Source organism: Podarcis raffonei, chromosome 15 (genome assembly GCF_027172205.1).
Source record: "Podarcis raffonei isolate rPodRaf1 chromosome 15, rPodRaf1.pri, whole genome shotgun sequence".
Taxonomy (NCBI): domain Eukaryota; kingdom Metazoa; phylum Chordata; class Lepidosauria; order Squamata; family Lacertidae; genus Podarcis; species Podarcis raffonei.
Genome location: NC_070616.1, coordinates 14,956,329 through 14,984,287, shown reverse-complemented (window position 1 = coordinate 14,984,287; position 27,959 = coordinate 14,956,329). Strand labels below are relative to the sequence as shown.

General features: G+C 47.5%; 2 protein-coding genes across 7 annotated transcripts in view; both read right to left on the bottom strand.

Annotated features, from left to right (window-relative positions):
* TSPOAP1 (TSPO associated protein 1) overlaps positions 1 to 9,550 on the bottom strand; it is a 57,985-nt gene extending 48,435 nt beyond the window's left edge. For 2 of the 6 annotated variants that reach the window (XM_053366822.1, XM_053366823.1), the window contains exon 1: positions 8,609 to 9,545. In XM_053366822.1, the coding sequence (XP_053222797.1) occupies positions 8,609 to 8,803 (195 nt within the window). In that variant the 5' untranslated portion in view covers positions 8,804 to 9,545. Of the gene's footprint in view, positions 1 to 8,608 lie in introns of all 6 variants that reach the window. The other 4 variants (XM_053366821.1, XM_053366824.1, XM_053366825.1 and 1 more) reach the window with 3 other exon arrangements.
* A 13,029-nt stretch (positions 9,551 to 22,579) lies between these two features.
* On the bottom strand, positions 22,580 to 27,624 carry SUPT4H1 (SPT4 homolog, DSIF elongation factor subunit). Its single transcript, XM_053367210.1, has 5 exons — positions 27,432 to 27,624; positions 26,246 to 26,352; positions 24,286 to 24,341; positions 23,813 to 23,866; positions 22,580 to 22,932 (listed from the first exon to the last, which is right to left on the bottom strand). Exons 1-5 carry the CDS (start codon positions 27,498 to 27,500, stop codon positions 22,865 to 22,867), a joined length of 354 nt encoding a protein of 117 aa, XP_053223185.1. The 5' UTR covers positions 27,501 to 27,624; the 3' UTR covers positions 22,580 to 22,864.
* Between the last annotated feature and the right edge of the window lie 335 nt (positions 27,625 to 27,959).

Genomic DNA, 27,959 nt, shown 5'->3' with positions numbered 1-27,959 from the left:
ACGGACCATTTGATTCCGGGAAGCGGTGACACCAGAATGCATCTCGAGGATAATGACTCGAAGTGACAGGCGCAGACTACAAATCTGGTGCAAACGTTTAACAAGGAAGGCAAGGTAACCTTTGAAAGTGGAGCAGGGCCTCCGTGGAAACGCAGCGGGTCTATCTGGGTTGCGCAAGGCAGAGAGCTCAAGCGGCTCATCCTTGCCCTCAGATCCTCAACTACGAAGGGAGAAACTGAGGAAGAGGGGGAAAGTTTGAGTTAGTTCACATTTAAGGGCGGACCTGCCTAATTCACAGATATGCAGAGTGAGAAACATCCTTTCTTCAAAATTTGCAACGCAGCTCTCCAGCCAAGAAATGTGTCCCAAAATGCATTTATTTTATGCATGCTGGGGCAAGATGGAGAGTTGTTTTCTCCTCACAGAGCTACAATTCCTGGCAACCTTTCAAAACTCAAGCTCCTGGGATTCTTTGGAGGAAAGTAATGGAAGTGAGAGCTGGACCATAAAGAAGGCTGATCGCCGAAGAATTGATGCTTTTGAATTATGGTGCTGGAGGAGACTCTTGAGAGTCCCGTGGACTGCAAGAAGATCAAACCATTCTGAAGGAAATCAGCCCTGAGTGCTCACTGGAAGGACAGATCCTGAAGCTGAGGCTCCAATACTTTGGCCACCTCATGAGAAGAGAAGACTCCCTGGAGAAGACACTGATGCTGGGAAAGATGGAGGGCACAAGGAGAAGGGGGCGACAGAGGACGAGATGGTTGGATAGTGTTTTCGAGGTTACCAGCATGAGTTTGACCAAACTGCGGGAGGCAGTGGAGGACAGAGGTGCCTGGCGTTCTCTGGTCCATGGGGTCACGAAGAGTCGGACACGACTAAACGACTAAACAACAACAATAATGTGTTCTCCATGTATGGTGTGGATGTGATCTCTTTCCAAGCCATGTAAGCCCATGATTCCCAAAGTGGGTGGTACCACTCCAGGGGGAGGGGGGTTACCTAGTGGGCTAAACCTGAGATCTTCTGCATACAAGCCAGATGCTCTACACGTTGAGCCATGTGCCCCCTTCCTCTAAAACCAATGTAAGATGCTAGTTCTCAATGTCCTGCGGAAAAGACTGAACTAAATAGGAGCTCCTTGTGCAAAATCAGAGCATTGATCCAGCTAGCTCAGGATTGCCTACACTGGCTGCCAGCACCTCTCTCCGAGGTTTTACGTAAGGGACATTCCCAGTCCTAATTGGAGACGCTGGGGCCTGAACCTGGGACCTTCTGCATGCAAAGCAGGTTCTGTACCCACTGAGCTAGAGTCCCTTCCTACTCCTGTGGCAGTGTTGGACAGGATCATCCCCCCCCCCATATTCCTGACTGATAGAGAACAGGTGTTTGAGTGTTGCAAATCTGAAAAACAACAACTCATTTTAGTTTTCTTTATCCCATATGGTCCAGGTAGATCAGATCAAGGGGATGCATCTAACCCCACATCCAGCTTCCCAAGGCAGACAGATGCCTCTGGGTAGACCAAAAGCAATGCCTTCTTCTGCTGCTATTCCTCCACAATTACTACCCTGTTTCCCTGGAAGTAAGACATCCCCCGAAAATAAGACATACTTCCAGTTTTGCCTCTTGCTGTAATATAAGGCATCCCCCGAAAATAAGACCTCCCCGATAATAAGGCCTCCCCCAAACATAAGGCCTCCCTGGAATATGTGTACCGTATTCTTCTTCATGGAAAAATAAGACATGCCCTGAAAATAAGACTTAGCGCATCTTTGGGAGCAAAAATTAATATAAGACACTGTCTTATTTTTGGGGAAACAGGGTATTGAGGGATAGGCTGTCTCAGAAGCTGCTTCCATGCAGACATCATGACTCACAGCAGTGGGCAGGCCTCTCCTCCACTAACCCGCCTAATCTCGTTTCATATATTACCACATCTTGTAGCAAGGAGTTCCACATTGCTCAAACCACGCAAATGGTCATATCAGCACGGCAGCTGTCATAATAGCAGTCGGGATACCATCTGCAGAGTGGCTAGGTATCAGGGGTCAGGAACATCTGTGGCCCTCCAGATGTTGCTGGACTATAATTCCCAACATCTGTGAAAATTGGGACATACTGCCTGGGGGGAGGGGGGTTTCATGGAAAGTGTTATGTCCAAAACACCAGGAGAAGGGTAGCAGAATTGGAGACGGCTGGTAGATAAAAACACATCAGTAACTTATTTATTTATTTATTTATTTATTTATTTATTTATTTATTTGATAAAAATTTATATGCCACTGGATTGTAAAAGAGAAACAAACAAATTAAAGGATAAAATTATCAATAGAAAAAAATAACAGCAATAATCTAAAACTTTCAGAAAGTTAAAATGACAACCGACAGATCAGAACTACACCAGCTTTCTAAATATCAGGGTAGGAGGCATCTCTAAACAAGATTTTTTTTTTTATCAGGCACCAAAAAATAGTACAGTGAAGATATCTGTCTGCTATCACTAAGCAGGGAGTTCCAAAGTGTAGGTGCTGCCACACTAAAAGTTGTGTCTTTGGTGTCTCCGTTTGCATCACACAGCACCTTGAGATGATTGTGCAGAAGGCAATTAATAAATTGGTGATAATAATATCTCCTTGATATAACCAAAGGCACAGGCAAAACAGCTTTGACTCAGGTCTCCTTGATTGAGCATCGTCAGACAAAGAAGTAGCCTCAGTCGCCACAGCCAGAAAGGCAGTTCTGAGAGTTTTAATGCTCAAGGGAGACACACAAACGCAATTGCTTGTTCCCACCATTTCCCTAGAAAATGAGGTCAAACCACCTCTCCTCTCTTCTTTCCCTCAGATTTGCAACACCCAGAAGCACTGAAATGTACACTGCTTTAAGGCTTACCTTCTCTGCAAGCATATCTTAAGAGAAGCTCCAACACACACACACACACACACACACACACACACACACACACCTACCTCCCGGCTCCCATCATCAACCCAGCCTGTATTATATAAGCTGAAGAGATGCAGAAATCTGAAACAGTGGCAGACCCCCCTCATTCCCTAAAAAAAACCACAGAAATCTTCAGCTTTACGCCAGAAACTTCACAGTATTGAAAGTGGGATCCTATAGAGCTTAACCACCCTAATATCATCACACCATGATGAGTAGAATTAATCATGAATACACAATAAAAAAGGACAACCAACGTGGCCCTCAGGAGAAGGCAGCTGCCCATTTAAAGTCTTTTCTCCAGAACCAGGACAACTGGAATCATACTTAGTTCTCAGCTCACTGGCAGAGCTGCTGCTTTGCATGCAGAAGACCTCAGCTTCCATCCCCAGCGTCTCCAGGTAAGGCTGGGGGTGTCACCTGCCTGAAATGCTGGAGAGCTGCTGCCAGTCAGTGTAGACAATGCTGAGCTAGATGAGCCAAGCATCTGGCATCTTCCTATGTCATACCCTCCAACATTTATCTGATGAAAATAGGAATGTCCCATTCCATAATGATAAATTTACTGTTTATACCCCACACATCTTACAGGGTTGCCCAGCCACTCTGGGCAGTTTCCAACATATATATTAGGTCCAGTCGTGACCGACTCTGGGGTTGCGGTGCTCATCTCGCTTTATTGGCCGAGGGAGCCAGCGTACAGCTTCCGGGTCATGTGGCCAGCATGACTAAGCCACTTCTGGCGAGCCAGAGCAGCGCACAGAAACACCATTTACCTTCCCGCCGGAGCGGTACCTATTTATCTACTTGCACTTTGACATGCTTTCGAACTGCTAGGTTGGCAGGAGCAGGGACCGAGCAACGGGAGCTCACCCCGTCACAGGGATTTGAACCACTGACCTTCTGATCGGCAAGTCCTAGGCTCTGTGGTTTAACCCACAGTGCCTAAAGACATAATAAAACATTAAACACTTCCCTATAAAAGGGCTGTTTTCAGATGTCTTCTAAAATTTGTATAGTTACTTATCTCCTTCGCTCAGGAGGTCTCATAACTCCATATCCTCCAACATTTCTCCAATGAAAATAGGGACATCCTAAGGAAAGGTGGGGCATTTTGGGATCAAATCAGAAACCGGGACAGTTTCTTTAAATCAGGGACGTCCCTGGAAAATAGGGACACGGAGTGTCTGCTACTACTTCTATTACTTTTACTATTTATACCCTGCCCATCTGACTAGATTGCCCCAGCCACTCTGGGCAGCTTCCAACATATGTAAATGCATAATAAAACATTAAGCATTTAAAAACTGCCTTCAGGTGGTTCAGATGTCTCCATACCCTCCAACATTTCTCTGATGAAAATAGGGAGGTCCAGTGGAAAAGTGGGACATTCTGGGATCAAATCAGAAACCGGGATGGCTTCTGTAAATCTGGACTGTCATGGAACATAGGGATACTTGGAAGGTCTGCTATGTGCCTTCGACCAGTTTGGCCCCATTTGAGCTACCCGTGGGATATGGAAGAGTGAAAGAACTTCCTCCAAAATGAGACTTGGCAGCAGTCCAGAGAGGGGGTGGCTGACCCCTGCTCCTAAGACCAGAGGTCCTCAAAACCTGTGGCAAGGTTATCCCCTCCCTGGACCTTCTAGAAGACCAGTTTTTCAGCAGTAAAAATATTCATTTTTTCCTGGATTTGTATGGGGGGGGGTTGAAGACTTTAACGTAATTAGAATCAGATGTTTGGAGAGGTGGGGTGCTCTTCCCATTCAGCTGATAGGCTTCCTTGCAAGATCACCCCATTCTAAGGTGAGGGAGAAGCGTCTGTTCTGGAAAGAGCAACGCAGGCCCTGCCTCCTTCGCTGTGACGCAGGGATGCAGCGGGAAGGAACCAGCCCAATTTCTCCCCAAAAAACAGGACCTGGTGGAGCGGAGATTTTGCCAGCCGGCAGGGTGAAAGAACAGGCTGTCATCTCTTTGCCTCCCCAGGGTGGAGAATGGAAGCTTAGCTGTATAGCGTTGCAGAGCTGCAACAGCCGCAGAAGGAGCTTGGCCTGAGAGAGGAAGATTCTTGCTTCTGTCCGAACTCCCCATTGCAAAGGGGCGAAGTCACCAGTGAATGATGAAAAGGGCATTAAGAATAAGAGCCAAGGGCCCATCAAATCCAGCATCCTGTTCTCACAGCAGTGAACCAGACGCATCTTCTGGGAAACTAGCAAGCAGGATTCGAGCACAAGAGCCCTCTCCTGTGTTTTCCAGCAACTGGTATTCAGAAGCATTGCTGCCTCCGACTGTGGAGGCAGAGAAGAGCCATCGTGGCTAGTAGCCACAGACACCCTTTCCTCATTTTGGACAGCTTGGAAACCATTCCTTAGCTGAGATTCCTGCTTTGCAGGGGGTTGGACTAGATGGTCATTTGGGTCCCTTCCAACTCTATAATGCTATGAATCAAATTCATGACGGAAGCTGCTGATGGCTATTAGCCACAACGGCTGTGTACCTCCACTGTCAGAAGCAGCAGCTACAACTTCTTAAATTTATACGCCACCTTTTCTTCCAAGGTGCTCAAGGTTTTGCACATGGCTCTTCCCCTCCTCCTTTTACCTTCACAACAACCCTGTGAGGTGGGTTAGGCTGAGAGATACTGACTAGCCCAGGCAAGGGTCATCCAGTGAGCTTCCTGGCCAAATAGCATCTTGAATCCTTGCCTCTCCCGGGATTTCAAAGTGGGGAGGGGTTGCTGCTGCCCTCAGTTTCCTGCTTGGGGGGTCTGGGAGCAGAAGCCTCTGGTTGGCTGCTGTGCCGGACTAGATGAGCCTCCTTGGGGCCTGATCCACCAGCCATGGTCTTAATTTATTTCAGAGAAGAGCCCAACCTTCAGGTGGATCCCTTAATTTATTCTTAAACTGTAGCTCAGGGTTAGAGCACCTGCTCTGCATGCAGAATGTCTCCGATTCAAACCTTGGCTCCTGGTCTTTTTAAAAAATGGGAGGGGGAGTTCAGGAAAGACCCTTCTTTGCCCTAGAGACCCCAGAGTGTTGCTGCCCCTCATAAACAACTTGGGGGTCTCTCAAATGCTGAAAGGGCTGGACAACGGTTTTGACTGGGGGAGGGCAAGGCCCCCATCCCTCCCTAACAATCTAGCAGGATAGTAGCAACCACTTCAGGCAACAACCAAAAGGAAGTGTTGTATAATGGTTATGGGTATGCAGAACATCAGACATTGCCTTATAGTCAGCCCATCTATCTCAGTATTGTCGACACTGACTGGCAGTGGCTCTCCAGGGTTGCAAACAGGGGGCTTATTTAAAAATACAACAGATTGAAACTGGGGCCTTCTGCATGTCTAGCAGATGCTCTGCCACTGAGCTGTGGCCCATCCTCAGCCAGGTCCATCCAGCTCAGGACTGCCAACACTGACCGGCAGCAACTCTCCAGGGTTTCAGCCAGGGGATATTTCCAGCCTTATCTGGAGAGACCACTGGGGATTGAACCTGGGACCTTCTGCATGCGAGGCAGATGATCTGCCACTGAGCTACACATCCAGAGCTGCAAAGGGACGCTGTTTGCACCTCAGCTTGACCAGCTGGCCTTAAACCAGCCACTGTCCTCTGACGACTCTGTGCCCCAAGTTCCATTAGCAGATAGTAAGATAACTTCAGAAGGTGGCAGACTCTCCTCCACTGGAGGTTTCCTAGCAGAGGTTGGAAAATCATCTGTCCAGGATTCTTTAGCTGTGATTCTGGCTTTGCAAGGGGTTGGGATCCCACCCAACTCTACAATTCTATGACTCTTAAGATCATCAGCTGCCTTCTATCAAAGACGGGTGCTGAAGCGGTTATTGAGATAATGGAGGACAAACATGCGAGAGGTAAACTTGCAAAGATGTCCACAGAAGCTGCCAGCCTCACCCCCCTCCAAAAAAAAAAATACTAGTCCATAAGGTCATTTATAGAAACATGAATCATTTCAAAGCCAACAGCTGGGGGACCAGGAACATTATAGCCTTATGCACAAACCCTGGCTATTTGCTTGCCCCAAACCAGTTATTACTAGGCTCGTATGGGTGGTTATTCACAAACCTGTTTGGACACTTAGCAGGTCTGGGATAGTCACCATGGTGCCACCCAGAAGCTGTGAGCCCCTCCTACCATCACATCTGACCATTGGTCCTGCTGGCTGGGGCTGACGAGAGCTTGGAGTCCAATGATGCCTAGCTATGATCAGCTCCCAGATAAAAAGAGCCCAGGTGAAAGGTCTGTCCGGTGCAGCACTCTATTCTCACAGTAGCCACAAAGATGCCTATTCTGGAAAGCCCACAAGTAGGAGATGCAGAGCTGAGCCCACAAATGGCTGATGGCCACAATGGCCATGTTCTGCCTCCACAGTTGGAGGCAGCAATTGCTTCTGAAAACCAGTTGATGGAAACCACAGGAGGGGAGAAGGCTCAGGTTTTGCTTGCAGCTGTCCCGTTTGGGCATCTGGTTGGCCACTGTGAGAACAGGATGCTGGACTAGATGGGACACTGGCCGAATCCAGAAGTCCCATCTTAGGTTCCTATTTGGCCGTCAGCAACTGGGATTCACAGGTATACTGTCTCTGGAGATGGGTGTTCCACTGAGGCAGCATGGCTTGCAGATTTCTCCTTTGCCTCCACGGAAGGGAAGGGAGCTCAGAGCCACAGAGCCCTCAACCAAGAGCTTCTTACTGCTTGGCTGTGAACCCCAATTGGGAAGTGTGGGGAGGGGGCGCCTGCCTTTTCAACAGGATTTTTAAAACCGTCAGTGTCTCTGCAGCTCAGCTACAACGTGGGGAAAACATGGTTCCTCCTTCATGGCTGTGAAGAAGGAGACTTTACTGCATCCCTCGTTCGTCAGCTACAGGTTTGTGGGGAGAAAGATATTCCTGATAGGGAATCTATCTATCTATCTAGGTGATCTCTGAGTTAAATGCAAGCCATTAATTTAATTTTTTTAAAAAATTATAATATGGGTGATCTCTGCCAGTAATCTCATTTTTTTTAAAAAATATGGGTGATCTCTGAGTTAAATGCATGCCTATAAGTTCATTTAAAAACGGCATGATTTTAATTTTGCAGCCTGGTCAGGAAAATCAAGAGTCCATCAAGGGAGTGAATAAGGAAGAGACTGTCTGTGGAAACCAAGACGCAAAGCTTCGTCACCAGCCAGATCCTTTAAGGATATTCCGAAGGAAAATACAAAATAATAATTAATTATTATTATTATTATTATTATTATTATTATTATTATTATTATTAATGCTGCAACAGCCTCCTCTTCTTCCTCTTTGCCTCCCAGCACCTGGCATGAAGGTATACTGCCCTGGGCTGAGGAGGTAAATCCTCCGTGAATTTGTCTAACCCTTGGGGGAGGAAATCTAAGCAAGCAACTACCACCACATCTAACTATTCCAGTGCATTCCCAAGACTCAGCTAGATGTTATCACTCCATGGGCATGTCAAAGACCCAGTAACCTGTTTCCAATGCTGGACAGCCAGGTGCTTACGGAACGCGACCCTCCCCGGGTTTCTCACTGGCTTCAGGAACATAGAGATAGACTGCCTTGGAAGGAGGAGGCTCTTCCATGGATCCTAAAAGAATCACAACGCTGGACCCTCCTTCCCAAATGCCGGCTGATCTTACCTGGGGTGATGCGGGCACCTGGCAGTGCCCGAGCGCGGCGCTTTCCGGGGGGGCTTGCTCCGAGGACCCCCAGCTTGGGACGTCCTCCTCCTCCTCCTGGAGGGCTGCCCTCACGCCTTCCCCCCTGCCAGCACCCCCGCTGCCCGGCATGGCTCCCTGCTGGCTCTCTGCAGAGGGCTCCTCCCGCCTCTTCATCCCTTTGGGTGTCGGGGAGACAGCGGCAGCACCCAAGGGACCAATCCGGGGGTGTCTGATGCTGCTGCCAGGATTGGACCAGGGGGCTCCACCAGCCGCTTGCTGGGGGGCATCACAGCTGAAAAGGCATCCCTGGGCGAGGCATCACTGCAGGGATGGCGAGAGAGGACTGGCCAGCCGGAGATGCTGGCGAGCGGCTCTCGCCTGGCGCTGGCTTAGCATAGGAGGAAGGCGGAGGCGGAGGGAGGAGGAAGGACGAGGCGGAGGCGGAGGCTGGCGCCTCCCCGCCCCTCGCCGCATACAAAAGGAGATGCGGGCAGCGAATCCGGCTGGCTAGGGCGGGCGCTGCTGTCACCAGGCGGGGATATGGGGGGGCGGGGGTCCCCCCCTCTCCAAAGAGGCAGCTGGGCCCGATCCTGGCTCAGAAGAAGGGCTGAGGGTGGGGAGGGAGCCGCCGCCCCCTCCCCTTCCCCGATCTGCAATAATAGTAATAATCGGAATTTTTTTGAGAGAGAGACTGGGGGGGATGAAAGAGAGAGAGACTCCTGTCGGCCTCGGAGATGCAGCGATGGAGCCAGCCCTCCAATAAGCAAAGCGCTCTCAGGCTGTTTCCATGGAAATGGTGCTTCGGTGACGGGGAGGGAGACGAGTGCGGTGGGTGCTGCCTGCCTATTGATTCGAGGTTAGGAATTGGGGGTGGGGTGGGGTGGCACAGACACCGCAGTGCAGCGCTGGCCCAAGGAATGGGCATCCGTGCCCTGCTCCCTAAGGGACCACCTCTCCTTCCTCCTGGAGACTTGGCAGGTTTACGCCCCCCCTTCCCCTTGCAGGAAGCCTATCACCCACCCACTCACCCCCGGCTGCTGGGATGAGCAGTTTTGCAAGAGGCCCCCTCTTCTTTTCCTCCTCCTCTTCGTCCATCACCATCCTTCCCCTCTCCTGCCACCGCCCACCGCTTCCCCCCTCTGCGTTCTCTCTGGAGCACCTAACATCCCCATTTCCCAGGGCCGGCCCTGCCATTAGCAAAGGTGCTGAAGGAGTTGAGGATGCTAAAGGCAGTGTGAAGGGCCAGCCTTTACTTCTGCTTGGGGAAGGGCTGCAGCTGAGTGGCAGAGCACCTGCCGTGAGTGCAGAAGGTCCCAGATTCAATCCCGCAGAGCATCACCTCCGGGTATGGAGCCTGAAACCCTGGAGAGCTGCTGCCAGTCAGTGTAGGCAACACTGAGCTAGATGGAGCCATGTTCTGAACGTAGCTCTGTGGCGGAGCCCTTGCTTCGCATGCAAAAGCTCCCAGGTTCATTCCCCAGAGGCCTCTGCAGAGAGAGCTGAGAATATCCCCTTCCTGAAACCTGGAGTGCTGCTGCTGCCAACCACTGTCGACATTAATGAGCTAAATGGACCAGTGGCCTGACTCGGGATGAAGAAGCTTCCTATATTCCTCTTTCAGTCTTTACTCAGAACCTTGAGGACTAGAATCTTGCTTCAATTTCAAAGGACTGCAGCCCAGGGGCAGCGCTGATGCTTTGCATGCAGAAGGTCCCAGGTTCAATCCCTGGTGGCATCTCCAGGGAGGGAGCCACGCCTGAAGCCCAGGAGTGTTGCTGCCAGTCAGTGTCAACAACACTGGGTTGGACTAGATGACCCTTGGTGTCCCTTCCAACTCTACAATCCTCTGCTTCAAAGAGGAAAAAATAAGGCAGGAATGACACCTAGCTAGAACAAAGGGGTGTCTGTGTTGTAGAGCAGTTGCAGTTGCAGTTCCAGCCAGTCAGATACACACACACGCTGCTGTGGAGGGCGCCTGGAGGTATTCCTCTCAAGACAGACAGCTTTGCTGATCAGCTCTGAAGCTTTAGTGGAAAGCACCGTAACGCTTTCCCCTCCCCCTCCCCCCTCACATATCATAATTCATTAATATCTAGAAGCCACACACATCTCCATTTCCCTTTCATCTCAGCTGCAGTGTGGAAGAGTAGGCACTCTGCACATGCCCCGGGGCACGTTCTGTTATTCCACTGCTGCTGCTGCGCCGACTTCTTTCGAGGCATAATTTGAGGCACTGAGCTTTGATGTGTAAAGGCTCTGTTCGACATACCCAAGAGACTATCCTGCATCCCATCATAATCTCCAAGATCCGCTCTCGACGACGCATCGGGTGCAGTCCCAATCACAGTACAAAGAGAGCTCTTTGTAGAACGCCACCCACCCCCTACCCACCCCGCCATCGCAGACTCGCAAAAACATTCTGTGAGGCAGGCCTTAGGGGGTGTATGCTGTTGAAAAATTCCCAGAATCCTTTTGGGGACAGAAGCCATGACAGTTCAACCAGTTTCAGGCTAGATTAAAATGTGATGTATCCTAAGCAATGGAACTTTGCCTCACCATCCATCCCTGCAGTCTGTATTCTGACTCTTCTTAAAGCCTTTTGCAGAAATTTGGGAGGACTTTTAAAAACATGCTTTTTTTGTGCAGATATGGATAAGTCATGGGACGCGGGTGGCGCTGTGGGTTAAACCACAGAGCCTAGGACTTGCCAATCAGAAGATCGGTGGTTCAAATCCCTGCGACGGGGTGAGCTCCCATTGCTCGGTCCCTGCTCCTGCCAACCCAGCAGTTTGAAAGCACGTCAAAGTGCAAATAGATAAATAGGTACCGCTCTGGCAGGAAGGTAAACGGCGCTTCCGTGCGCTGCTCTGGTTCGCCAGAAGCGGCTTAGTCATGCTGGCCACATGACCCGGAAGCTGTACGCCGGCTCCCTCAGCCAGTAAAGCGAGATGAGCGCCGCAACCCCAGAGTTGGTCACGACTGGACCTAATGGTCAGGGGTCCCTTTACCTTTACCTTTATGGATAAGTCATAAAGGTAAAGGTAAAGGTACCCCTGCGTGTACGGGCCAGTCGTGTCCGACTCTAGGGTTGTGTGCCCATCTCACTTAAGAGGCCGGGGGCCAGCGCTGTCCGGAGACACTTCCAGGTCACGTGGCCAGCGTGACGAAGCTGCTCTGGCGAGCCAGCACCAGTGCAGCACACAGAAACGCCGTTTACCTTCCCACTATAAAGCGGTACCTATTTATCTACTTGCACTTAAGGGTGCTTTCGAACTGCTAGGTGGGCAGGAGCTGGGACCGAAAGACGAGAGCTCACCCCACCGCGGGGATTCGAACCGCCGACCATGCGATCGGCAAGCCCTAGGCACTGAGGTTTTACCCACAGCGCCACCTGCGTCCCTCTATGGATAAGTCATAGTACTGCTCTATTCTGCCTTGGTCAGATCCCCACCTGGAGTCATGCATCCAGTTCTGGGCACCACAGTTTAATAACGGGAACATGTGCAGAGGAGGGGTGACCAAGATGATCAAGGGTCCGAGAACCAAGCCTTATGAGGAACGGTTGAGGGAGCTGGGTATGTTGGGCCTGGAGAAGAGGAGATGTGATAGCCATCTTCCAATATCTCTAGGGCTGACACACGGAAGATGGAGAAGGCTGTTGTAGTGAGTAGGACCCGGAGAAATGGATTAAAATGGCAAGAAGGGAGATTCCGTGTAAACATCAGGAAGAACTTTTGATGAGGAGAGCTGTTTGAACGAACACCCTCCCCTTCGTTGGAGGTTTATCAACAGAGCTTGGGCGTCCATCTGTCAGGGATTCTTTCGCTGTGATTCCTGCACTGCAGGGGGTTGGACTAGATGGCCCTTGGGGAGACTCTATGAACTTTAGATTCCACCTCCCTCACATCAGAAGTCAAACCACTGGTGCATCTTGGCTGTAAACTGGCACATCGTAAATGCACACGCAGATACACTGAAGCGCCCGGCTTGCTGTCAGGAAGCAGCTGTGAGCCTCAAGGTGAGGACAGAGGGGGGCGTGTTCCAAGAGCGCCCCAATTTTATCTGGTGGAAATGACAGGCTCTGCATCCTGTCCAACATTTCCCAGGTGAAATTAAGGGCAGCCAATTCTCTCCCCAAGGTGCTCTGGCTCTTGCAGTCCATTATTAAAAGATCACAAAAAAGGGAGAGAAAAACAACAACAGCACAGTGAGTCTGTGAGCGAGTCCAAAACAAAGTCTTCCTAGCACATGAAATGATAGGTGCTGGGTGGTGCCTTGTTGTTTGTGTTTTTTGTGTTTTATCACCTGCCCATCACCCTAGTTCCCAGGGAGGGCTACATCTATTTAAGATACAGCATTAAAAACAATTTTTAAGAAGCTTCTTAACCTCTCTCTTTTTCCTTTTCTCTCTCTCTCTTCACTTTCTCTCTTTTAATTCCTTTTTATCCTTTCCTCTTTCTGTCTGTCTTTCTGTCTTTTTCTCTTCTCTCTCATTTTTGCCTCTGGATTAATGTTTCAGTCTGGACAAAAAGAAAAGGGTGACAATAATCTTTGTAATTTTCCTGTATAAACTCTAATGGTATTTATTTTAAAAAAGCAATTTTTACAATTACAAAAATGCAATCACAGAAAATAAACATCTAATAAAAACAACAATAACATATAATAAAAAGTAACCAGTTGTTACTATTTAGGCTTCCAAGTCTTTCTGCATTCATAATCTTCCAGGCTATTAGAGATGTGATGCGACACACAGACATCCCTCAGGAATTTAACTTCAAGAGTAGGGCTGGCTACTTTTCTTGGGACTGAGGGCCAAATTCAGCCATATCAACATTCTGAGGGCCACATGGCGGGTGTGCCCAGAAGGTAGAGACACCACACACTAATTTGTGCAGATCATAAGAAGTGGCCTTATACCAAGTCAGACCCATCTATCTTAGTACCGTCTACACTGGCTGGCAGCAGCTCCCCAGGGTTTCAGATGAGGCATTTTTTCTAGTGCTAAATTAACAATCAATGACTGTTTTAACAGGAAACTCATATTAAGCAGTAAACCCTGCACAAATGTGGAGTGGAGTCCCTGAGATGGTTGGATGGCAACTTGTACACCTCCTTCCAGCAACTCCTGCAGCTAAGCTGGTGCCAAACGTATTGCTCAGCTTTCCTTTGGGCCACATCAGTGAGGCCGAGAGCGGGGTCTTGTTGTCTGGGCGGTCCAGGACCTCCATCCACGCTGCCCAGGCTTTGGTGCTGCTAACGCAGTTTGACTTCAACCCCTGGAGGCGCACTCCATTGTCTCTTAAAACAGGTGGATGCTAGCAACAACAACATATAGCACCAAGTATGAACTTAAGTAGGAATATAAAAGAGGGCCAAAATGTGCTGTTAATGCTCCAATTTAGAATAAGCTAGGGTCAATCCAATGTTAGTCCTATACAGAGTGGAACCATTGAAATTAACTGATGTTGTTGTTTAGTCGTGTCCGACTCTTCATGACCCCCTGGACCAGAGCACGCCAGGCACTCCTGTCTTCCACTGCCTCCCGCAGTTTGGTCAAACTCATGCTGGTAGCTTTGAGACCACTGTCCAACCATCTCGTCCTCTCTCGTCCCCTTCTCCTTGTGCCCTCCATCTTTCCCAACATCAAGGTCTTTTCCAGGGAGTCTTCTCTTCTCAATTGAAATTAATGGACATGCTTAATAGGTCTATCCATTTCAATGAGTTTACTCTGACTATGACCTAGTTTTTACAACCTACCTTACCTCACATTGATTTTTACATATTCTTAAAGAATTGTAATCCCATAGTTTAAGCTTGGCAAAAAGCCCATTTTTAAACTATATTTTTCAATAGATTTATTGCATTTATATCCCAGCTTTTTCTCCATTGGAGCTCAAGGTGCCGTACATCGTTTTCACCCTCATTTTATCCCCACAACAACCCTGTGAGGTAGGCTAGGCTGAGAGGCAGCAACTGGCTCACAAGGCCAGTGAGCATCAAGGCTGAGTGAGGATTTGAAGCCTGTTCTCCCAGGCCCTAGTCCAACACTCTTAACCACTACACCTTTCTGTGAAGTTCCTATATGTTGGTTTTTATGACAATTTTGTGTGATAAGGGAGAATAAATCTATTGTTCACCAAATCTAAGACGTGTCAAATAGGCCATTACAGAAAATCCCCATGATTTATCCAGCATTTAACTTTGCATTTTTTACTTTGCATTCTCTATTTCCTTGCATGATTACTTGGCTGAATTTGGGGGTGTGGGGAGAAATTTGCTTAACGCTCTTTGTTAGAGATAGTCTCAGGGAAGCCATCTGGATTTAGAAGAATGAGAACAGAAAGAGGGCAAAGCTGGAACAAGACATCCCCAAAAGCAAAAAAATAAGGGCAGCAATTTAGCTGCTCTACCCTGCGCCCAGATTTCCTATAAATAGCATTGCCATGTGGTGGTTTTTTGGTTTTTTTACCCTGAAACTCTGCCTTTTACCAGCCGCCTGACACAGAAACTAAGCAGGCTACACTTTGACAGTTGTGAAGATATGAGCGATGGAAAAAAGACTCTTCTGCTAAATTCTGGTGTGCCAGATCACTGTTAAAAGATAGAAGAGCAGGATTATTATTATTTTTAAGTTGGCAACATTTCCACTTTTAAAAAGAAACGAGATGGGCTCAAAAGCAGCCTAGAGATCATCAGAACTCGGACCCTGCCAGCGTGGAGACTGATTGCAGGGGCATGAGAAACACTCTGCTCGTTCTCAGAAGCACTGACTGCATGCCTAAGCCCCAGGCAGCTGCGCAGGGCTGGATCTGTGAAGACAAGCAGGAGGGTGGAAGAAGCCTGCAGTTCAAACACTGCAGTAAAATAGGTCACTTGCTCCCTGCTATTCTGACATGCAGACGCATTAGATGATGTGCGTTTAAAACGTGCTCATTCTCCCTTCCCCAAATCCTTTGGCCAAAAAGAGAGAGAGAGAGCGCCAGGATCGCTGCTGGCAAAAATTAAAAGGGAAGGTTTTGCAAAGAGAAGGTCTTGCATGAGGAAAGCAATAATATTATACAAACAAACAAACACATAATTTTGCACACACCTGGAATTTAGCATTTGAAGGAGACCTGAGTGCAAAACAGCACTTCATGCTCCTTGGAGGAAATAGGTAAAGGTAAAGGGACCCCTGACCATTAGATCCAGTCATGGCCGACTCTAGGGTTGCGGCGCTCATCTCGCTTTATTGGCAGAGGGAGCCGGCGTACAGCTTCCGGGTCATGTGGCCAGCATGACTAAGCCGCTTCTGGCGAACCAGAGCAGCGCATGGAAACGCCGTTTACCTTCCCACCGGAGCGGTACCTATTTATCTACAGGTACTTGCACTTTGATGTGCTTTCGAACTGCTAGGTTGGCAGGAGCAGGGACCGAGCAATGGGAGCTCACCCTGTTGCAGGGATTTGAACCGCCGACCTTCTGATTGGCAAGTCCTAGGCTCTGTGGTTTAAGCCACAGTGCCACCTGTGTCCCTTGGTGGAAATAGTGGGGTAAAAATTCAATAAAGCATGCAAGAGCTCTGCTGGATCAAGCCAGTGGCCCACCTAGTCCAACATTGTGTTCTCACAGTGGCTAAGCAGATACGTGTAGGAAACCAGCAAGCAGGATCCAAGCCCCAAGGCAGCTCTCTCCCCTCCTGTGGTTCCCAGGAAGTGGTATTCAGAAGCATTACTGCCTCTGACCATGGAAGCAAAGCCTAGCCATCCTGGGTAGCAGCTGCAATACAAGCTGTACTTTAAATATAAGCTCTGTTTTTAAAAGGTAAAATGGAGAGAAAGGATAAAATGAATTACCGGGGTTGGATTCCAGGAAATCAGGGCAGATCCCCTGATAAACATGTCCCGGGGGACACACCTGCCAAGCCCCCACTACATGACAGCGCCTTTTCACTTCAAGCCATCACCTGCAGGGTGAAGGGAATTAAGTTCTCGGAGAAAAGCAGAGAGTCAAATGGGAAGTGACGCAGTCAACCCTCAGAACCAGCCCAGCGTGAAAGCGCTGACATGACAGGCCCCTCAGGCCAGCCTCGTCAAGGAGGCAAGAGTTAAATGAGCATCTTAGCAGCCAAGGATGAGCCAGAGACAACCAAACCTCACGCCCGCCTTTTGCAAAATTAAAAGCCAGCCACAGCCTGGCAGCACAACACAGAGAGACAGCATCCAGTAATTAAGCTTGTCTGCTTCACCTCCAAGGGGGGAAAAGAGGCCACAGGATGAAGAAGGGGGAAATGACAAAGGCTCACGAGCAAAAGAGACACACCAATGCCTTGCTCATGCGCATGATCACACAAGCCACGGATCTGGCATCTGAAGTGCTCGGCTTGCTGCCTTCCAAAGCATAAGAATGAGCAGACTTGGTATCCTGATGGTATTCGCCCTCCAGTTAATTGCACAATGCAGCATCTTGAAATATCAGCTTGCTGTTCCTCCTTTGCAAAAACAAGGCGCCAGTACTTATGGTAACAGAAGAACGTTCGAGTCCATTACAGGCACTGTCCAAAAAACGATTAGCAAGGGGAGTGTTCCTGGGCAAACACAGACACAGGAAACCAAGAAATATCAAATTGCAACTACTAGGTCATGGAATATGTATCATTGATCTACTTTCCTCTCAAAACAGGGAAGTCACGTTGTACGTATTGGGGGCCTGAGTTTTGGAAACTACAATAACTGGAAGTGAAAACATTTCTGTATCACATTACAGTGGTACCTCAGCTTACATACGCTTCAGGTTACAGACTCCGCTAACCCAGAAATAGTACCTCGGGTTAAGAACTTTGCTTCAGGATGAGAACAGAAATCGTGCTCTGGTGGTGCGGCAGCAGCAGGAGGCCCCATTAGCTAAAGTGGTACCTCAGGTTAAGAACAGTTTCAGGTTAAAAATGGAGCTCCGGAACGAATTAAGTTCTTAACCCGAGGTACCACTGTGAATTACATTACATTACGAGATGATATTATATTATGATTAAGTTAATTACCTGCCCTTCACCAACAGGTCCCAGGGAATCTTACAATATGAAATTTAGGATTAAAAGCAGTTGAAGTATATTAGATTTGAAAGAGCAGGGTGGGTCCTGAAACACACATCTTGGCTGTCAAAGGCTGGGGCAGAACGGTGACATTTGCCCAAAACTGTATAGTGAAGGTACCAGACAGCTCTGCAGGGAGTTCCACAACTCAGGGGCCACCAAAGAGAATGCCCCCTCCTGGGCCACCCTCTCCATCCTCTGAGTGAGGTGGGATGACCATGAGGAAGTAGTATACACAGAGAGAGAATTCATTATTGCCCTCCCAACAGTATCTCCTACTTTGGCCTTATGGGTTCTTTATATGCTGTTAAATCAAGCTCCTTTCTGATAATAAGAGCTGTTTGACAGAGGAAGGGACTCTCTCAGAAGGTGGTGGGCTCTCCTCCACTGAAGGTTTTTAAGCAGAGGTTGGATAGCTGTCTGTTAGGGATCATTTGTCTGTGATTCCTGCATGGGTCAAACAAGCTGGCCCATGTGGTGCCTCCCATTTCTACAATTTTATGATTCCTCTTTTGAGGATTCCACAATCTCTGTCTACAGCAGGGAACGTGAACCTGGTGCTCCCACTGGAGATTGCTGGACTCTGGCTCTCACCAGCCAGTATGGTCAATAGTCAGCAATGATAAACATGTACGCGACAACAGCCGCACAGACGCTACTAGCTCAGAGATGGAAGGAAGAGACAACCCCAACCAGGGAAGAATGGCAAACCAAGTTAATGGACTGTGCGGAAATGGCAAAATTAACTGGGAAGCTCAGGAACCAAGAAGACAAGAACTTCAAAAAAGGAGAGAAGTTTATAATTTATATACAAGACCATTGTAAGCAGGTTAAAACATTGGCAGGATTTCAAACACACTTGTAATGTAACAGAATGTACAGATAATTTAGAAAGATAAAAAAAATTGGAGAAGTATTGATATGCAGTGGAAAATAGGATCAATAGGACCCATGGAAGAGATGGGGGGAAGTCAGGGGATTCAGAGTAATCTCGATATTTGGATTTGGAATTGGTTTTGTTGTATGTTTATATTCCTGAAAATCAAATAAAAATTTATTTCCAAAATAAAATAAAATAGCATCTACCCACTCTGGAAGAATGGCAGATGAAACTGATTGACTGTATGGGATTGGCAGAAATGACGAGCAGAATCCGTGACCAGGGAGAAGAGTCGGCAGAAGAAGATTGGAAAAAATTTAAAGACTATTTACAGAAATATTGTAAAATTAAGGAATGCTGAATGATGTTGGATTGAAATTGAGTGGTTTCTAGCTGTAATGATATAAAGGAACATGGATGAAAAAAAGGGTTTGGATAGAAAATAAGGTGATATTATAAGCTGTAATGCTTTAAGTTAAGGATTTGCTGGACAAATAATCTGAAATGGAATACAAGAAGGGGAGGTATGAGGAGGTCAGAGAAATATGTTACTGAAAAGTATGTTTTATGAACTATATGTTTGTTTTTAATCTCTTTGTTTGTTTTTTGTTTATATAAAAAATTGGAAACTTTAATAAATATCTTTAAAAAAAACAAAACAAAATAAAATAGCAATGATGGGAGTTGTAGTCCAGCAACACTTAGCGGGAACCACAGATCCCCCCTCCCCACCTGGGCCCTGCAGTTAGGTCACTGTCTTCTTAAATTTAGTGGATTCCCAGCACTACATACAGTGGCTGGGAACAATTCCACACCAAATATTTTATTTATTCAATTTCTATCTCACCTTTTCCTCCAAGGAGCTCAAAGTGCTGGCCCTGGTTCTCTCCCCCCCCCCCCACTCCTCACTTAGTCCCCACAACCCTGTGAGGTAGGGTAGGCTGAGAGATAGTGACAGGCCTAAGGTCACCCAGCGAGCTTCATAGCTGAGTGGAGATTTTAATCCCTGGTCTTTCAGGTCCTAGTCCAATGCTCTAACCATTACACCACACTAGCTTTCAAAATACCCTTCTAGCCAGCCTGGAGTTCACATATACTAGGATTCATTTTGCATGAGGGAGCAGTCAAGACATGCTCTGTGCCATGAAGCAGACCAGTCCAGGACAATAATTTCTTTTAATCACCTCATTTGCACTTCATGAGAACCAGGATAATGTTTGGAATGAATTTCCAGGAACCCAAATGTGGAAGGACCCCTATTCCTCTGTCCTGGGTTTCAGCACACCTGAGCTGGAGGCTCTTGCCTGAATCCCGAGAGCTGCTGCCAGTCAGTGTGGACAAAACTGAGTTAGATGGACCAGTGCCTAACCAGAGAGTGCCTTGGTGCATGGACAGATATTGCCACCAACATGATGCTAAGTGGGTGGAGTTCCTTGATCCATGCACCTCTTCCCCCATAGCTGCAACGCAGTGTGGATCTTTCTGATCTGTCACCAGTCCAGAGGATGCTCCAGGGAGCACAGCGGTACCTTGGTACTCGAATGGCTTGTCTCCAAATTGGCTCCCAAACACTGCAAGCCTCCCGGAAGTGAGTGTTCTGGTTTATGAATGTTTTTTGGAAGCCAAACGTCCAACGTGGCTTTCGATTGAGTGCAAGAAGCTCCTGCAGCCTATCGGGCCGCACCTTGGTTTTCAAACTGTTTCGGGAGTCGAATGGACGCCCGGAATGGATTAAGTTTGAGAACCAAGGTACCACTGTATATCCATTTCTCAATTCCTTTTCCCCTCTTCTCTTTTTAAGCAGAAATGGGCAATGCTGCTGGACTCCAACTCCCATCAGCCTCAGTCACTATGACCAATGGCCAGGCGTGATGGAAGCTGGGGTTCAGCAACATCGCTGAATCACCAGGGTAGATTAAGTGCTTGGACTGAGAGAGAATAGGGGCAAGGAAAGGCTCCAGAGCTCAGGAGGACCAATTTGAGGACACCAGTGGGGAAAAGGGTGCATGATTGTAAGAGCCAGGGTTCAAGGTCCAAGTCCCACCTCCTCACAGACTTGTATTCCTCAATACCTCACAGATGGCCTGAACCCCTCATACACCAGAGCCTGATCATTCAGATTATCTGCAGGAGCATCATTGCCTATTTCCTGAGTTGGTGAGGCTCATTTGACAAGGAACTGAGCCTTTGGTGTCATTGGTCCAGTCCTGTGAAACACACTGCAAACAAAGATTCAGCAGGTGCCTTCTTGTGCCAACTTTTTAAACACTTGATGAAAACTTCTCTTTCCTTCAGGCATAAGCAGGCAATTAAGAATATACCTTTCCGCAATAATTAACTGATGTGCATTTTCAACTCTTTTTTAAGGGTTTATTGTACGGTTTATTGGATTTTAATGTTGTAAACCACTTTGATATATATTTTTCATGGCATACCAGTACTGTATATAAATATTTTTAGAAATAAATGAAACTCTGTGGCCTTGGTCAAGTCTCACTCACAGCTGAGTACCTGCCCCAAGTGGCTACAAAGGGAAAGGGAAAAAAGTTATGAAATACTGTGTCAAAGAGAAGTTCTATGGCAGGTGTGGGGAACATCTGGGGCCCTCTAGATGTTGCTGGACTACAACTCCCATCATTCCTGATCATGCTGGCTGAAGGGGCTGATGGAAATTAGTGTCTGGTAACTGCTTTAGGGCTGCAATACTCCCCACTTCTGTTCCACAGATATGGCTAGAAGTTGTGTGATGTAATGAATATAATCACTTCTTCAAAAACCAGAAGAATTCAAGAGCTAAGGGTCACTGTGGGTGATAAAGATATAAAATGGGTTTATGGTTGGAAGGCTACAGGCCATAGGTAGGCAGTCCATAGGTAGACAATCCGGGAATTAGCGTGTTTTTACATGAGTAGAATGTGTCCTTTTATTTAAAATGCATCTCTGGGTTATTTGTGGGGCATAGGAATTTGTTCATTTCCCCCCAAAAAATATAGTCCGGCCCCCCACAAGGTCTGAGGGACAGTGGACCGGCCCCCTGCTGAAAAAGTTTGCTGACCCCTGCTACAGACAGTTGCTCCCAGGAACAGTCCTGCACTGCCTCCTAGTGGCCATCTTTGGAAATACAGTGCTGGTCATGCATCCATTTCTACCCAAACTATTCCAATTTATGCTCATTTCCCAATGTCTCTTGCCATGTTCAAGATTCCTAAATCATTATCATCACCACCAATTGATTTATCACCTTCTATAAGTAACTGTCTTACGGCGATTTGCACACTAAATAACTAAAAACACAAAAACAGCAAATACATTTAAAACAAGACTAAAACCTTGGAATCATAGAATTGTTCGAGTTGGAAGGGACCCCCAGGGGTCATCTAGTCCAGCCCCTACAATGCAGGAATCACAGCTAAAGAATCTTTAACATCCGATCTCTGTTTAAAAACTTCTAATGAAGCAGATTCCGCCACCTTCTGAGGTGGTCCTGTTCTTCTGCCAAGCAGCTCCATCAGAAAGTTCTTCCTAATGTTTCATCGGAATCTCCTTTCTTGTCATATGAACCCACTGGTTTGGGTTCTCTACTCCCGAACAGCAGTAACGTGACATCCTTTCAGATAACTGAAGATGGCTATCCTCTCACCTCTTCCCCAGGCTAAACATACACAGTTCCCTCAACCCTGCCTCATAAGGCTTGGTTTCCAGACCCTCAATTATCACTGGTCACCCTCCCCAGCACACCTAAACTAAGTAGAGGCTCTTGGTGCTGCTGGACAACACCTCATTCTCTGGGACCATGGGCCATCCTGCCTACAGCTGATGGGAGTGCAGTCCAGCAATCTAGGCGGCCACTTTCCACACAGCCCTGGCCCAAAAATAGCACATCCATATCAGAACAAAACCTGCAGCCTAAGTCCATGCTTAACAGAAGTCCCCGCCACCCCCACTTTCAGCTCTATATGTTTTGCAGATGGCAAGGGAAACAGCAAACGTCAGGATGTGAATTTCTGACACCATAACCAAATTTATTAGGAATATTTACAGAAATCGTCAACACTTAAACTTCTGCCGCTCCTACTTACAGCCTCTCAGGAAGGCCCCTCTCTAGCTCAGCTAGCAGGGAGGAGCATGGTGCAGTCAGTCCACTCTTGATCCCCAGACAAAGACCCCACACCCACAAAGAGATATTTGTTTCTTAACGTTAGGCCAGTTCTGAGCAGGAGTCTCTTCTGAAATGGAGGCCTGTGTGGGCATCAATTGAGGGGTGGGTGGGAACGCCTCCTCCTTAGGTCTTTATGGCTGTGTCCCGAGACTTGTAGGCCACACCGCGACTCTTCAGTTCCCGGACGATGCCTGCAGCAATAAAAAGCATGACGTATGTTTAAGGGGTGGGGAGAAGAGGCAAGGAAGTAAAAGGAAAAGGTATGTGGCATTAGCAACCCTGCAGCTAGCTAATTAGCAAAATCCCCCAAAAAAGCTTTGTCATAGTGGGTTTTATCTACATCTCTGTGTGCAAGTATCACATCCTGAAACTGCAAATTTCCTAACCAGCTGCAAGGTTAATCTTTCTGTGAGCCTAGTTCTTCCTTTTCTTCCCCCATTATATACATAAAATAAGAAGAGCCTGCTGGATTAGGCCAATGGCCCATCGAGATCAGTATCCTGTTCGCACAATGCCAAGCAGGCACATTTTCTGGGAAACCCTCAGGCAGGATTTGAGCACCAGAGCACTCCAGTTTCCAGCAACTGGTATCCAGAAGCATCACTGCCCCCAACTGTGAAAGCAGAGCATAGCCATCATGGATGGTAGACACTGATTGCCCTTTCCTCAATGCTTTTTTAAAAGCCATCCAATTGCTGGCCATCGTTACCTCCTGTGGGAGTGAGTTCCATAGTTTAACTATGAACTGCACGAGGACTTTCTTTCGTCTGTCCTGAAACTTCTAAAATTCAACTTCATTAGATGTCCATGAGTTCTAGTGATATTATGAAAGCTCTTCCCCTCAAGACAGAAATGCCCAGATGAGCACAGGCTCAGTAGCAAAAAAGGTGGAAATGTCTAAGGTTATCAACCCAGGTTAACCTCATGTCCAGCTTGTTGGCTTCTCATTAGGGGATCTAGGTGGCCAGAAGAGGATGCTGGACTAAAAGGGTCCCCTTGGGCCTGACTGAGCAGCTTATCTTTGTGAGCAAGGAAAGACTTTTAATTCTTACTAAAAGCCTGGCAAGTTACCTTGGGGTAGGCGGCCAGTCACAGACACTGCGTACACACCGGGCTTGAAGTTACCTGGGGGAAGAGAACAAGCTCTGGTTAAACCACCAACTTTATGAAAAGGGAGCCTGGGCCATCCTGAACAGCAGTGAAGAAACACAGACAAAAACACTCTTACTCCCCACCTTGGCAAGCCCGTAGGGTTGCTGTCAGGAAAACTTGAGAATCAAAACACTGCAAAAAGGGTTTAAAGAAAGTAATAATAGGATGGGGGGGGTGGAAGGTCCCCAGGTGTGTGGGGCAAAACAATGGAAGAGGTTATAAAAAGCTGCTTCAATTGCAAATGGTAGCAGACCAAAAGGGAAACACAGAGGAAACAGCAAACCGCCTGAAGATTTACAGCCAGTTCCAGAGAAATGGGGTTGATCTGCCTTTTCATTTGCCATAATTATGCTGAAGGCGGAGCGCGAAAGGACACAAGGGGGCGGACTTACTGATTCTCTGCCACTTGGAGACCCAGCTGTCCTCAGGGCTCATCATGGCAATAATGCTGCAAAAGGACAAGGAGAGTTAGAACTGCAGGAACACGTCACACCAACTAGGCTTACTCTGAGGACGATGCACTTGTGGGTTTCAGCCTGAAGGGATCCCTCACCTCACTCATCCACAGAGAACACTGCTTGTTCACCTTGAATGTACAGGGCTGCTTTATACTATGGGCCCATCTAACCCAGCATTGTTTATTTTGACTGGCAGCAACTCTCAGGAAGTCTTAAACAAAAGTAATTTCCTGCTCATTATCTGGAGATTTTCACAGCACATGCTTTGCCAATGAACGCCCCGTTCTCTCCTCACTGCATACATCCAATGCCCACAAAGGCACCAAGAATGATCAAAAGCAACCAGTATTCCAGCCTTCTTGGGAACTTGCCTTCTTGGGCCTAATATACTAACAAGGCTACTACTATATTATGTGTCTAAAGCAGGTGTGGGGAATCTTTGGCCCCCCAGGTATTGCTGAACTCTAACTCCCATCAGCCCCGGAAAGCATGGCCATTGCCCTGGGAAGATGGGTGGTGTAGTTCAGCAGCAAAATCTCTTTTCTGACTTGGAAACCGTCACTGAAGTTTGAAAACAGTAGCATCATCTTTTCATACCGAAATTCACTGGTTTCCTGAACTCGTCCATTATTTCTAGGCAGAGGAGAGGGCAACTCTTTGATTCTTTTCCTGTTCCATATAAGAAGCCACGGGGCTCAGTTACACAATCCAGATGTGGCGAGAATTATTAGGCTGAGAGGCAGGCAACTGCTCCTCTTTGCCTGAGTCAGTTGCCTCGCCCCCCTTGCACATGAGCCCAGCTCATTCCAACATCTTGCATCTCCAAGGAACTCGGCTTCCTACTTAACACTGCATGCCATGGATAATTGCCCTGCTATCATTTCTATGATCATTCAGCTGGATGAAGAGACACCAGTCAAAAAACCCTTGGTCTTGTCCTTGGCTGCTTACACTCAAATGACCAAAAAACCCTACCAGAAAAATGGCTGTGGGTGCCACACCACAGCCAAGCACACATTGCAACCTAGTGTGTTTAATGCTTGCCCCAAGCCTAATATCAGCAAGGGGTGAGTAGTGTGGTAGAAAAAGGTATTGATAGATAGCCTAAGATGTAAAGGCAGTGTGAAGAGGATATTGGGTGAAAGGATGTTGTAAGAGCCAAGATGTCTGTGAAGAAGTATGAAGGAATTTGCTAATAGATGAATCTATGACCTTGTTCTGCAATGTTACCTTTGCTCTTTTGATAGGGTTGTTAGCTAACTGCAACCTCTGCTTATTACATGACTTAATTTCTACACATGTGTAAACAGAATGCCTCTATATAAGCCCAGGTAACTTATAGGCCTATGGACTTCTTTGGGTTCCCAAGCAGCTGCTGTTGTTCTAACCAAGCAAAGCTGCCTTAAAGCATCACAAATGCGTGTGGTTAACTGAAAAAAATCCACTGCAGAATGATGTGAATGCCAGAGAAGACTGCAGGCACATGGGTTTCCCCTGCTCTAGACAATCTTTTTTGGGGAGGGATTTCTATAAATTCTTTTAAGTGAGTAAATATTGCATTTTTATTCAGTCGTACCTTGGATCCCGAATGCCCTGGTACTCAGATGTTTTGGCTCTGAACACCGCAAAACCAGAAGTGATTGTTCCGGTTTGCAAATGTTCTTTTGGAACCCAAACGTTTGACGGGGCTTCCACGACTTCTGATTCCTGGCTGATTCCTGCAGCCAATCAGAAGCTGCAATTTGGTTTCCGAATGTTTTGGAACTCGAAAGGACTTCCAGAATGGACGCCATTCGACTTCCAAGGTACGACTGTATTGTTGTATGCTGCATTAGGTTCTTCCGGTCAAGCAGGTGTAAGAAATCCAATAAATAATAATAGTAAGCAGACTCACCCATCAAAGGAAGAGCTGGTGCAATCATAAACCATCTCACGGTTCCCCTTCATCTGCAGGTAGGAGTCACAGTTGTCACAACCATCAAACTCAAACTGGTCAATGGTCTGAAGAGCAAGATGAAATTAAGTCAGGAAAAGGAACTCAAAAGGAAGCTTCTACAACTAGAGCTTGAATAAAACAAACAAAAAAACCTGCTGGAGCACAACCTTTTCAAGGAATCATTCCATCATTTCCTCACAAGGCAACCAATGAGAGTTATTATAAATTTATTTCTAAAACTTGTAAAAAAACACACAAAAATTTAAGCACATGAAACCAGGCGCCAACACTGTGACCAAATAAAAATATATGGGCGCTTGGTTTATTGTGATTGTTTTATTCATAAGTAAATAAATAATGAATGGCACACACCTCTCATACATCTATCCACTTATAAGGTGAGTTAAAAATAAAGTCAAGTCAGGCTAAAGACCTGTCAAAATAAAATTTTCAAAATCTTTGCTCGATAGTGATAGGACATCACTATCAGGACGGGGTCCAGGTGCTGACAGGATTGGGGAACTGGCCTCCAAAAAGTCTCAAGATCCTTCACACAGAGTGTTAAGTCTGAGAGCCAGTGGTGGTGTCATGGTCAGACTGTTATACTAGGGCCTTGGAGACAAGGGTTAAAATCCCTGACTCGACCATGGAGCTCGATGGGTAATCTATGGAGGCAGTCAGTGCCTCTCACCCTAGCTCACCTCTCTCAGGGTTGTTGTGGGGATTAAATGAGGAGGGGCAGAACCATGTACGCCCCCTTGAGAACTTTGGAAGAGAAAGTGACATATACATTAAACACAATAAATAATTAAATACTTATTGTTTGGTCTCTAAGGTGTTGGGGGAAAACTGGACAATTTTTTAATTTTTTTATTTACCTTAATTAAATACAGTACAGTAATAACTCTAGCAACTTCTGCCATGAGACACAATGGCTAAACCAGAAGCTCCATGGTGTGGAAGCACACCGTGAACAGGCAACAAGGCTAGGGGGACAGAAAGGGCTCCCCCACCCTGCTTTGTAGGGAGATCCCCAGGGGCAAAGGACCCACACTGGCTCCCTCCAGGATGGTTCCCCGTAATTAAAAACAGGGACTTCCGGTTTATCCGGAAGTGGAACCGGACAACATACACGCTCACTCACCTTCACAAGCGAGCAGAGCAGGCAGGCCCGCAAGTGACGCAGGTCTTTGGGCACCGTCTCCAGAGCCATGGCGGCGACCAACCGACCAGCGGCGAACAGGTCCGGCTTTAGAAAGGAAGAAATAAACAAAGAAGTGGAGTGACGGAACGCGTCACTTCTGCTGCGACAACACACGACTTCCGGCCGCTCTGCCCAACCAACAGAAGCTCTATGGTTCCATCGCTTTCCCGTCCTGCACACGCTCGCGCCTGCCTAATCTCTTTGTGCGCACGCGCGCAGGTCCTCGCGCGAACTGGCCGGCTTCGGCGAAATCGCTCCTCCCTTGTTGCCTTGGCGACGGCGCACGGCAGTCGTTTAATTCGCCGGCGGCTCTCGCGCGTGCGCCTTCTTGGGTGTAGCGACCGTTTTGTGGTTGTGAAGTGAGAGGGAGGCGGGGGTGGGGACAGAAGATTCGCGCCCAAATAAAATAAAAACATTTCAGCGGTGTTTCCTCCGCTGAAGTTTCCTCACAGAAACTGTATCGCCTTA